Consider the following 12,703-nt stretch of genomic DNA (forward strand, 5'->3'; position numbering starts at 1 on the left):
ATGAATTGCCACTGCTAACCTCTAAATGGCAGAATAGATAGTTATAGTATGTAAGGGATTGAAAAAAGGACTCTACAAAATTGTTCTCAAATATTCATTGTTGGTGATAAATTAGCTCTTGTTCAACTACTTCGTCTGTTAAGCTTTCAAAGTATGAAGCTTTCTAAGATCGTTCGCAACGGTCGCTTTGTTTGAAGCTCTTAAATCCATTCACAACTACAAACTATCATCCAAAAACGACCAAGGGTTACGTAGTCAGGTTTGTTGACGTCTATATTCCATTATGTCGGATGAGAAAGAACTTGAGAATAGCATAGGGCCACAGGCTGAGGAGGAGGCTCGTCCTCGTTCCAGATCCGCTAGTGCAAGACCAGACTACAAAGTGGATAATGAAGAGTTCGATTTGAAAGAGGAAGACGATGATGATGAATACCATGAAAATGAAGACATTGATGCTGAGGAGAACATTGGGGATGAAGATGCAGACGATGACTTTGAAGACAAACGCTCCAGGTCTCACAAGCGTGCAAGGGCTGATGATGAGAATAAATCAGAAACAGAAGATTCTAGAGGTGGTTCAGTGTTGCCGGGAACTCCCAGTGGCATCAAGAAGCCTCATTATTCAATTCCAGTAGATGATATGGGGGCACCACTTCCAGTGGTCAATGAAGAATACGATCTGCCCGACGACGAAGAGGGTGAAACTAAAATTACGAAGAATGGTGAATTATTGGGCGGTAGGCAATTCTTAGTGCGTTCGTTTACCCTGTTGGATAAAGGTCGCCGTAGATTTATGCTTTCTACTGAACCTGCTAGAGCCGTAGGATTCAGAGATTCCTACCTTTTCTTCCAATACCATCCAAACTTATACAAATACATCATCTCACAGGAACAGAAAAACGATTTGATTGATCGAAGTATACTTCCTTACTCCTACAGAAACAGACAGATTGCCTTAGTGACAGCTAGAAGTGTGTTCAAAGAATTTGGTGCTAAAATTATTGTGAATGGTAAAAACATCACAGATGATTATTATGCAACCAGACTGAGAGAGGAGGGACATGTGGTTGAAGGAACGTATGCTAGGGAGCCACCAAAGAAAGTAGTTCGACCAACGGATAGTCTCGATTATGCTATTGGTGCCATTAATCCAGCTAAAAATGCTGTTGAATTCTTCGATAAAAGACACCAAACCCATAACAGTGCTGCAGCTGGTGCTGCTTCGACAAATAAAGTTACTGCTACAAATTGGCTATACCAACATGCCGCAGCGTGCAGTAGATTTAACAGCGATTTGTTTTATGATAGAGTGAGGGTGCTACTAATAGAACAACATGGTATAAGAGATCCTTATACAAACACTCTGCACATTCCCTTGTCAACTCAATCCACATCTGTAGTGGGCGTTCGCAAATTACCCATTAAGAGAGATAGTAGGGATAATGACCAGGATTACCAAATAAAACACGAAACCTTAATCGCTGACCCAGATTTAACAAGAATCAAAACCGGTCTTTTAGGAATACCGAGTGAAATTTACGAGGATGTCGTCAGTGATGAAGTGAAAGAAGCCATTCGTGAACAGCAGAAATTCGAAAAGACGCTTCTGTAAATATCGTAACAGCATTTAAATGTGCAAATTTATGTGGGATTGATCCTGGAAGAAACGTCATAGTGATGAATATCAAACCATATAGGCTCAGAGTCGTCCTGAAAGTTGGCAATATTTAATATCCAGACGTGTGTACTATATACTATTTCTCTCATGTGACCAGATGACTAACAGCTCTAAAGAGCCGAGACGAAAGAAAAAAATAAAACTAAGAGAACAAGGCACCAATTGCCACTTAGATAAAACAAGTTACTTAAAGTGAAGTTCTAGGATCAATATTGACATTGGATTAACTTGCTTCTTTGCTGAAGAGGCTACAAAGAATGTATGTGTACCTTGTAATTGCTTTTCTTTCTACAACACTCGGTGACCTACTCTCATGAGTGTATTGATGAACTTTGTACTAACTATTCAACAGTGATCCTGATGCTTGCAATTTCGAGGCCTTGCCTTAAGCTGCTGACGAGATCTCATGCAAGGCCAGTAATATCACGTACGCTGGCGGTACGTCCATTACTAGTAAGAAACTTTCATCCCGCTAGTACTTTACTATTGAGGAAGAATAGTCCCAGAAATAATAAGAATAACTCCGGTGATAAGGACCAGGATAATAATAGACATGAAGATGCCACAGATGAAGACCTAGAGAGAGTAAGGCAAGAAGTGGAAAAATACATTAACAGTGTCAAAGATAACAAGAACGTTTCTTTGGAAGAACGCAGGAAAAGGATAGATGAAGGTGTAAGACGATTAGAAGAGACTATCACTAGGCAGGAAGCAAGAGATCAAGCTTCTCAAACTTACGAAACAGAGGGAGAAGAGGACAGAAAGGTCAAAAATGGAAATCCATTTACTTTTGAATCAAAAAAGACTGACGAAGCTCACGAGAAGACGAACAAGAAGAAAGATAACGAGGAACGTAAAAATGAAGAAATGAATGCATTTAATGATCCTAATGGTTCTATGTCCAATAACATTGGTCTTTTCCAATTGGGGTTGGTGTTTTTGATATTATCCTTCGTTTTGAGTTTCTTTAATGATGTAGAGGAGAATAGAGAAATAACGTGGCAAGACTTCCATTCCAAACTTCTATCTAAAGGTTTTGTATCCAAACTGATAGTGATTAACAAATCATACGTTAAAGTGTTACTGAATGATGCGGGGAAGAATCAAGCAGAGCACAATGGGCATGATTACTATCACTTTACTTTGGGATCTGTCGATAGTTTTGAGCACAAGTTGCAAAAAGCTCAGGATGATTTAAAAATTGAGCAAGATTTCCGCGTGCCTGTCGTCTACGTACAAGAAGGAAACTGGTCCCGTGCCATGATGCAACTCCTGCCGACCGCTCTGATGATTGCCGGTATCATATGGTTAACCCGTAAATCTGCATCTGCCGCTGGTGGAGGTCGTGGTGGTATCTTTGGTATGGGTCGTTCCAAAGCCAAACAATTCAACACTGAAACTGATGTCAAAGTCAAATTTAAGGACGTAGCAGGTTGTGATGAAGCCAAAGAAGAAATTGAGGAGTTTGTGAGCTTTTTGAAAGAACCTTCTAGGTATGAGAAGATGGGGGCTAAAATCCCAAGGGGTGCTATTCTATCAGGTGCACCAGGTACTGGTAAGACATTATTGGCTAAGGCAACTGCTGGTGAAGCTGGTGTTCCCTTCTATTTCGTTTCTGGTTCTGAATTTGTGGAAATGTTTGTTGGTGTTGGTGCCTCAAGAGTTAGGGACCTTTTCAAGACTGCTAGGGAGAATGCGCCATCCATGATCTTCGTTGATGAAATTGATGCCATCGGTAAAGCTAGACAGAAGGGTAATTTTTCAGGTGCTAATGACGAAAGAGAAAACACTTTAAACCAATTGCTTGTGGAGATGGATGGTTTCACACCAGCAGATCATGTAGTTGTTCTTGCTGGTACTAACAGACCTGATATACTGGACAGAGCTTTGCTAAGACCTGGAAGATTTGACAGACATGTTAACATTGACAAGCCTGAATTATCTGGTCGTCAAGCCATTTTTGAAGTTCATCTCAAGAAAATCAAACTGGCTGGTGATATCTTTGATTTGAAGAACAGACTTGCCGCATTAACCCCAGGGTTTTCCGGTGCTGATATCGCCAATGCATGTAACGAAGCAGCCTTGATTGCCGCTAGAAACGAATCCGATTCCGTGAAACTGGTACATTTTGAACAAGCTATTGAAAGGGTCATTGGTGGTGTGGAAAGAAACACTAAGCTTTTATCCCCTGAAGAAAAAAAGATAGTTGCATACCACGAAGCTGGTCATGCTGTTTGTGGTTGGTTTTTGAAATTTGCTGATCCTCTTTTGAAGGTGAGTATCATTCCTCGTGGTCAAGGTGCCCTAGGTTATGCTCAATATTTGCCCGGTGATATCTACTTGCTTTCCGAACAACAACTAAAGGATAGAATGACAATGGCACTTGGTGGTAGGGTTTCTGAAGAATTACACTTTAGCAGTGTGACCAGTGGTGCATCTGACGATCTGAAGAAAGTGACACGTATGGCAACGGCCATGGTTACACAATTAGGTATGAGTCCCAAGATTGGCTGGATAAATTACCAGAGAAAAGATGAAAGTGATTTGACCAAACCATTTTCCTCGGAAACGGGAGACGTGATTGATTCTGAAGTGTTTAGAATAGTACAAGAGTGTCATGACAGGTGTACGCAACTTTTGAAAGAGCAGGCTAGTTCGGTTGAGAAGGTGGCTCAACTGCTTCTCGAGAAGGAAGTATTGACTAGAGAAGATATGATTAGCATGCTGGGTAAAAGACCTTTCCCAGAGAGAAGCGATGCCTTTGACAAGTACTTAAACGAAAATGAGACTAGAAAGATAGAAGAAAAAGAACAAGAAAATACTGACGGCGAGAAACCAAATTCACCAGCTTAATCCACTGAATTATTTCCCATTAAATACGTGTACATATAAAATTTTCAATTACATTCTCTGTGTAAATAGCGAGCACTACTACTACCATTACTACATTTAATCGCTTTGACATAAAATGGTTTTCGGGATTTTGAAGAACTAGAAACCCGACGAATGGTTGTAAAGCTAAAAGAATCGTTGGTATAAAGAGCAATGTCCATTGTTTAGGTATTCTCGTACGTTGTAAGACTACAGCTAAGGCTGAAATATACTTTAATTTCTTTTGACGATGGATGACGATACTGCACCGCTGATTCCTCCAGAATCTAGAGATGAAGAAAGCCTAGAAGCTGAATATCATCGCTACAATCTATCTCTTCCGAAACTACCGATATTGACTTCACTATGGCTGGGAAGCTTTATTGGTTCCCTTGATGGTACTATTGTTGCCAATATTATGAACAGAGTAGCTGAAGAATTTGAAGAATCAGACAAAAAACAATGGATTGCCACGAGTTTCCTTTTAACGAATACCGCTTTCCAGCCACTTTATGGTAAACTATCAGATATTACAGGCAGAAGATTTGCCCTTTTAACAGCCCATTTCTTCTTTGGATTAGGTTGTCTGCTGACATGTTTTGCACAAAGTGTGGAACAATTTGCATTGGCAAGAGCTATTTGTGGTATTGGAGGTGGCGGTATCAATGCCTGTAGCAGTATCGCTGTAAGTGACATATGTACTGCCAAGGAACGCGGATCTTATCAAGGTTATGCTAATATTGTCTTTGGCACAGGACAGATGTTAGGTGGACCCATCGGTGGACTTTTGATAGACACGATTGGTTGGAGAGCTATCTTTGCAGTACAAGTACCTATTATAATGTTTTGCTCATTTTTGACATACAAGAATATTACTATTAAGCTGAGCCATATACCTCCAGTATCTGAGAGGTTTACTTGGATGAATCTGTCACGGATCGACATCATGGGCTCTTCTTCGTTGGTAGTGGTTATATGTGGTATTCTATTCATTTGCTCTACTAATTGGAACAAGGTCATACTTTCCACCTTTACCATTGTTGGGTTTTTATTCTTCATCGTAACAGAAACATATTTTGCCAAAGAATGTATTTTACCGCTCAAACTATTGAAGGGAGCTTCCGGACTCTGTTCATTGGTCACTGTTCTCTCATCATTTATAACTTTTGGTGAAATATTCAGGGCTCCTATTTACTACCAGGTCGTTCAGGATATGAGCGTTACCAAGACTGGTCTCTTTGTCCTCTTCCCGGCTGTTTCGGTGGCCGTTGGATCCGTTGTTACAGGCACTGCTTTGAGACATACTAAGCTAGATTTGGGACACTACTGCTATTTGATTATACTCAGAAGTATTTTCACTCAACTAATAGGGCTGCTTCTCGCTTATGTAGTCATCAATGGTACGGAACCTACAATTGGCGCAAGTTCTAGCACTTTTGCTGTCCACTGGTTCCAATTCAGTAGTGACTCAATCTGGTGGAAAATCTTACTGGTATCTGCAGGCTGTATGGTCAGTTATGGATATTCAGGACTCTTAGTTGCCACACTTGTGAGTATTGTGTGTTCTGTTGAAAAATCTGAACAAGCTACCCTGACGGGAATTTTCTACCTCTGGAGATCAATTGGTAGCGTTCTAGGCACTTCGTTGACGTTAGTGATCTATGAAAACAGTCTAACCAAATCATTATGGGGAGCCATGTTCGGTTCGAGAAATGATGATTCATATCACTACACAAAGAAGGAATATTATAATCTGATTGGCGATTCAAGTTATTTGAGATCACACTTCCCTGTTCAATCCATTGAATATTTGCTCAAAGCGTACAGGGGTTCGTTTCTCATCTCATATCTACCCAGTATCGGACTAGCCATCCTCGGTATTGTTACTTCGTGGGTGCTCATTACAGTGAATAGGTTTTCACGACAGAAGACATTCTAGCTAATTAAATCTCAACTACATACCAGGCATTATAGACTCAATTGAATCTCTCTCAGCGTCAAAATTCTTCAATTGATTCACATTGATATTCAGTTCGCGACATTCTTCCTTAAAGCTTGACCTCATAAATGGTTTAAAGGGATATTTTAAGAAATACATGATCAAGGCATTTTGTAAATCAACAGACATCTGATTCCTCATGGCATACAGTCTAAGGGCAAAGCACATGCTTTTGCAAGTTACTTCCACCGGCACGCCGACCCAACCGCTACATAATCCTGGTATAATCAACGTATCCACATTTAAGGATATACTACTGGCCAAAGAATTCCAAGTTGCATTGAAAACAGGTTCATAACCAGTTCTCATAGGGAAATTGGGGTCGTATAAGGGTTTGGAAGGTGCCACCATTGTGGGAACGTGGATGATGTACCTTATACCTCTGTTACCCCAGATCTGCGAGCCGCTACCACTTCCGACCCCTAGATCTACAACTGTAGAAGAACCAACATGATGGTATCCAGGTCCTATCTGCTGCCTAAACCATGACTCAAACTTCTCACCGCCCAGATAATTACGAATGGCTAAATCAAACCCACCACCTAGGTATCCGAACGAATTACCAGGCGAAACGACAGCACAATTAGTAGAACTCTCCCCTTTCAAGAGTGGCTCGAGGCTACCGTGATGAATATGAAATTGAAATCTAGCTTCAGATGAACTCCTTATGTTTCTTCCGAGAAACTTGACCCACGATTTGCAAATGGCCTCATTAGTATCACAAAGAATGACCTTCATCCCTACTCCGACCAAACTACTATTGCATACAAAGGATGGGATTTTTCAATCCGCAAATACACAAATGCAATAATCCTATTTGCACTGAGTTACCAAGATAATAACTAAGCCATGATTCTGACAATAAAATGCGATGTGGGTTAGATTAAGGCTAAGTTGAAAGTCATGAAAGGGATTGATGATCAAAGGTGCATACTTTGCTAACGATATTGAACCCGAGTAGCGGAGAAGGAGTAAAAAAAATGTAAGAAAACAATTACTACTATAACTACCAAAGCATACAAGAACATTAAGGTATTTTAAAGGATTTTGTTCACAGGGAAGAAGCTGTCGTCCAGATTAAGGAGGGCCTGACAGAAAACCAGAGGCCTTCTTTCTCTTACCTCTTTTTATTATTTCTCTTCCGACCTATCCGATTGTCAACAAAGTTGAAAAAATATTAGGAAATTGAAAAAAAAAAAAATAATTAAAAAAATTAAAAAATAGTATCATGAGTAATTGGCTACAATGTTCCCGCCGATGTTTTTGGAATAGGACCAATTATGGTACTAGAGCATTATCGTCATTTGACAAAATTCCAAGAGCTCCCCCGGATAAAATTTTAGGATTGACTGAGCAATTTAGTAAAGACAAAAATGCCAAGAAAGTTAATTTGACCGTTGGTGTCTACAAAGATAACCAAGGGCTAGTAACTACTTTTCCCACGGTTGCCAAGGCTCAAAAGATATTGGATCAGGATGAAAATATGAATTCGGACCTATCCTATTTGCCCATTATTGGATCCCCAGCTTACAGAAAGAGTACACTTAATTTTCTGTTTAGAGATTCATGCCCAGAGTCAGGTCCAAAATTGTTAGAACAAGAAAGAGTTAGTTTTGTACAGACTTTAAGTGGAACGGGCGCATTGGTGGTAGCTGCAGATCTCCTAGCACAATTTGTATCAAGGACAGTTTGGATTCCCAATCTTTCATGGCCAAATCATACAAATATATTTAAAAGACATGGTTTTAATGATGTTAGACAATACTCTTACTATGAAAATGGAAAATTGACAGTCGATAAATGGATTGATAATTTGAAGAAAAATGTCAAAAAAAATGATGGCAGTCGTCATTGTATTATTTTGCACGCATGCTGTCACAATCCCACAGGAGTTGACCCCACTGTTGAACAATGGCGGAAGATTTTAGATGCGGTCCGTGAATTAGAAATGATACCCATTATCGACATGGCGTATCAAGGGCTTGTATCTGGAAACCCCGCTAAGGACGCCTATGTGCTTCGTATGTGCCTTGATGAATCAAGATACGGGAATTGGCCTCATGGTTTGTTCTTATGTCAATCTTTTGCTAAAAACATGGGTCTCTACGGTGAGAGAGTTGGTTCCCTGAGTGTTGTGGTACCACCTAATCAGCCTGAATCTAAAGGTAATGTAGAATCTCAATTAAAGCAAATTGTCAGAAGTATGTACTCGTCACCTCCTGCTTATGGATGTCGTGTCGCTACTCTGGTTCTCTCCAGTGATGATTTCAAAAGAGACTGGTATAAAGATGTGGAATCTATGGTACAAAGATTGCTAAACGTTAGACAAGGAATGTACGACAGACTTGGTTGGGAAGGATTGATAAATTTTGAACAACAACATGGTATGTTCTTTTATACCGGCCTGAAGCCGCATGCATTAAACCGTTTAAGAGATGAATATTCAATCTATATGACTATGGATGGGAGATTATCCTTAAGTGGCGTCAATGACCACAATATTGACTACGTCTGTGATGCCTTTAAAGCTATTTTAGATTGAACTATATTGTGGACTTTTATTTGTTACGTCTCATATTATGATTTATACTATATTATACTATATTATTTTATATTATATTAAATTATATTATTATTATTATTATAACAGTATTCTATATTATCATTATACTAAATTAGAATAAGAAAAAGAAAATAGCAGTAACTGGAAATTTATGGGAAAAAAATGTCTTAAACGCTTTTAATATTACTTATGTCTTCCAAACAACTTTTTCAGTTTTTTACCAAATGCGTTCTTCTTACCACCATCTGCTAGTTCATTATCCGCGGGTATCTCATCTCTCAAAGTCCTTACTTTACTCTCGACACCTCCACCATTACCAAATCTCTTGGTTGTGGAATAATCTACACCCTGGTCGGATCCATTGGAAGATTTCAATGAGAGTTTACCCAATTTTTTACCGAATCCTTCAGATTCACCGCTATCCTTATGTTTGAAAAGTGAAAATCCATTTCCATTACTGTTAGTTGCATTAGCCTGTTGGTCAGGTTTACCACCAACACCGTTAACAGGTAAACCTTCATCTTCAGAATCTGAGTCTTGGAATCTCGATTTAAATCCACTAGAAGAAAATAATGCTGTACTATTACCATTTTCAGTGCCACTCGAAGGTACTGAAGGAGCAGCGGTAGCACCTCTGAAATGATTATCTAGAGAACTTTGCTGGTAGTTATTTTCCAACAATGCACCATCCCTCAAAGACAATTTGCTCATGCCAACATTGTTATCCTTATTTCTTGTTTTCTCGAAACTAGATCTCTTCTGTGGCGGCTCTCTTGGATATAAAATTGGGTTATTCAACTTGGATTTGGCCGCAGAATTAGACGATTCCCCCTTAAGTGGTTTTTGGCTTCTTGATGGTGCGTTGAGCATAGAGTTTCTAGAACGTGCTGGTGGGGTACCTGTCGCTTTCCTGTCTGCTGAAGTCTTATTCCCCACATGATGAGAATGACGTTTGGGAACCAAGGCTTCCCTTGGTGGCGGAGATAAGGAATGAGTAGCTCTATTGTTTAGCATCGTCCTGGAACGGTTAATGGATTTCAAAGAAGACTTGCGTGGTATCGTATCGCTACCTGTCAACTGAGCATTTAACCTAGTATTTTCTGCTGTGGTTAACGACAAGTAAGCTTGATTAGCTGGCGAGGATTCAGTATACATGGATGGATTAGAATTTTCAGAAGTAGTCTTTTTGAGAGCTGACTTGATGGGAGAAGTTGTCTTCAATACACCACCATCGGCTTGTGCCTTGTTACCATTTCCACGCTTTGGGTTGCGTTCGGGCAAAGATGGAACCTTACGACCAGCTTGGTTGCCATTGGCGTCAAAGTCGTCTAAAATATCTTCTCTGGAATCAACAAACAAGTCATCGGAATTTTGATCGCTATTATCGTTGCTGCTGTTATGACCCATGATATCTAATTCTTGACGTACTTCTTTAGCCAACTCGTCCTCTTGAGCAGAAGTCGAGGTATCCGCCTGTGGAGACTCACGAGATGAAATCTTCAAAGGTTGTACAAGGCTTTCATTAGGATTTTGATCACTAGCAACAGATTCAATTCCACTATTTTCTAATTGTTCATCTTCCCCTTGTAAGTAATCTTTTAGACGATTCTGAGAAGACTCATTAACAGGTGGTTGCGATACTGCTGTTGTTTTATCGTTGACCTGACCCACTGTTACTGCAGGCGTTTTTTCTGACTGATCATGAATTTCTTCTCGGTTAGATGAATCCTCTCTGTGATTCCCTTGAGGCTTGGGTTCATCCAGATTCTTGTGCTCCTGAGGTTTATAATCTTCATCATTTTCGTTTTCTTTTCTGCTTTCGTCTTCTCTCCCCTTTGTAACAGGAGCCTTCTCTTCCATTGGTTGTTGTAACTCTTGTGGTATTGGTTGTTTTGCATGTTCTTCAGCTGGGGCACTTGGTAAAATGCTAGGTTTGGAATTCTCAACAGGAGTTGGAGATGAAACAGGAGTTGAAGTAGAAGTAGCCTGTTGTGGTCCATCTTCAAAGCCTTGTTTTATCACATTCTCTAACTTGTCATCCCACAACCGATTACCTGAATCATCGTAATGGTCCTCCCTTTCATCTTCCAAGATAGTGTCTTGACTCTCTCCTGCTTGTTCATGTGACTCTTTCTCATGGTGATTCATTGATAAGTCAGAAGTCTCAGAAGCTGGTGGTGACGATGATGATAATGGTTTATGTAGTGGTGCCCTTTCAGTCGAATGTACAGTAGTAGGTACCTTATTTTTCACAGTTGGTATTGTCTTAGCCCTTCCTGAGGGTTCAGGTGCACCTAATGGTTTCTTTGAAACAGTTTTAGTAGTAACGGTCCTAGGAGAGACAGTGGAATTACCGCTAACGGTTTGTCCAAATTTGGTTTGTCCAGTTTTGGTCTGCCCAGGCTTGGTTTGTCCAAATTTGGTTTGTCCAGGGTTCATTTGCCCAGGCTTGGTTTGTCCAGGGTTCATTTGCCCAGGCTTGGTTTGTCCAGGTTTGGTTTGTGTTCTAACTGGTGGTTTAACATCCTCTTCCTCCTCTTCTAAAGGTGTTGACATGAATTGGTCTCTTCTTGATCCATTAACCAGAGAAGCGCTCGTTAAAGAGCTATACCTTTTTGGAGGTTGTAAATTTGGTTTTGAACCTGTTAACGAAGAGGTTCTACTGGAACTTCTTCTTATTGAATTTGTACGTGCACTGTTTAAAGATACAGATCTTGGTCCTGTTAAAGAATTGGTACGGCTACCAGTTAAAGAATTTGTTCTCGAGTTATTTTTAGTTAATGAATAATTTCTTGAATTTGATCTTGTGAGTGATCTGTTTCTCTGTATTTGCTGCTGCGCCAATTGTTCTTGCTGTTGTGCTTCTTCCACAGGAACATCGATGGCAATTAAACCTTTAGCACTGGGGACATATTTTCTTACAGTTTTGGCACCTTTAGGGATTGATGATACCGAAGGACTCCTGTGGATAACGCCCCGATGTTGAGGACCCCCAAACTCATCAAAAGCACTTTGAGCGTCTTGTTGCGTTACGTTTCTCTTGGGGACCGTTAGTGAGTAACTCCTTGACACACCTGTATCCTTCTGTCTTGGATCACTTCTCATCACTGATCTAGTTCTAACGGCACCACTGGAACTATTCATACTGGGACTTCTCAATGAACTCTGTCTGGAACCTGTCATTGAAAAAGTCCTCCTTACCTGGTTATTGTTGCTATTATTACTATTTCCCATCAGACTACCACTTCTTGATGCAGGCGCACGAAAATGATTGTTCTGACCAAGAACTTTCCCATTATGATTCATTGCCTTGCCAATGACAGACGCAGCTTTCACAGCTTCACCATCAACAGGCTTTTCTAAACCTCTGGAGAGCCTTTTTTGTGAAATCATTCTAATCTTATGCCTATTCAGCGTTCCTGATCTTGGGGAATCTTGGCAATGGACAGGTTCTTTAACTTAGCAATTATAAATATTTATACTACTCAGTTCAAGAATACTTGCTCTCGAAATTCATCAATGCCGTATTGGGTCTTAATGGAACTATTTCTATCACTTCGCAAACAACCCTCTTGCTTCCTTTCCCTTTAAG

At 40.1% G+C, this 12,703-nt stretch overlaps 6 protein-coding genes across 6 annotated transcripts; 4 read left to right on the forward strand and 2 right to left on the reverse strand.

Annotated features, from left to right (window-relative positions):
- Positions 1-283: 283 nt before the first annotated feature.
- NPL6 (Npl6p) lies at positions 284-1,612 on the forward strand (the record flags this gene model as incomplete). The annotated part of the gene is made up of 1 exon (XM_002498095.1): positions 284-1,612. The coding sequence occupies one exon, from the start codon at positions 284-286 to the stop codon at positions 1,610-1,612; it is 1,329 nt and encodes a 442-aa protein (XP_002498140.1).
- A 426-nt stretch (positions 1,613-2,038) lies between these two features.
- On the forward strand, positions 2,039-4,531 carry YTA12 (m-AAA protease subunit YTA12; the record flags this gene model as incomplete). The annotated part of the gene is made up of 1 exon (XM_002498096.1): positions 2,039-4,531. One exon carries the CDS (start codon positions 2,039-2,041, stop codon positions 4,529-4,531), a length of 2,493 nt encoding a protein of 830 aa, XP_002498141.1.
- Positions 4,532-4,799: 268 nt separating this feature from the next.
- On the forward strand, positions 4,800-6,488 carry VBA1 (Vba1p; the record flags this gene model as incomplete). The annotated part of the gene is made up of 1 exon (XM_002498097.1): positions 4,800-6,488. One exon carries the CDS (start codon positions 4,800-4,802, stop codon positions 6,486-6,488), a length of 1,689 nt encoding a protein of 562 aa, XP_002498142.1.
- Positions 6,489-6,503: 15 nt separating this feature from the next.
- PDL32 (putative ADP-ribose 1''-phosphate phosphatase) lies at positions 6,504-7,286 on the reverse strand (the record flags this gene model as incomplete). Its single annotated transcript, XM_002498098.1, has 1 exon — positions 6,504-7,286. The coding sequence occupies one exon, from the start codon at positions 7,284-7,286 to the stop codon at positions 6,504-6,506; it is 783 nt and encodes a 260-aa protein (XP_002498143.1).
- A 490-nt stretch (positions 7,287-7,776) lies between these two features.
- On the forward strand, positions 7,777-9,090 carry AAT1 (aspartate transaminase AAT1; the record flags this gene model as incomplete). Its single annotated transcript, XM_002498099.1, has 1 exon — positions 7,777-9,090. One exon carries the CDS (start codon positions 7,777-7,779, stop codon positions 9,088-9,090), a length of 1,314 nt encoding a protein of 437 aa, XP_002498144.1.
- A 204-nt stretch (positions 9,091-9,294) lies between these two features.
- Positions 9,295-12,504, reverse strand: ZYRO0G03300g (uncharacterized protein; the record flags this gene model as incomplete). Its single annotated transcript, XM_002498100.1, has 1 exon — positions 9,295-12,504. The coding sequence occupies one exon, from the start codon at positions 12,502-12,504 to the stop codon at positions 9,295-9,297; it is 3,210 nt and encodes a 1,069-aa protein (XP_002498145.1).
- Positions 12,505-12,703: the final 199 nt, after the last annotated feature.

This window comes from Zygosaccharomyces rouxii (genome assembly GCF_000026365.1).
Source record: "Zygosaccharomyces rouxii strain CBS732 chromosome G complete sequence".
Lineage (NCBI taxonomy): Eukaryota > Fungi > Ascomycota > Saccharomycetes > Saccharomycetales > Saccharomycetaceae > Zygosaccharomyces > Zygosaccharomyces rouxii.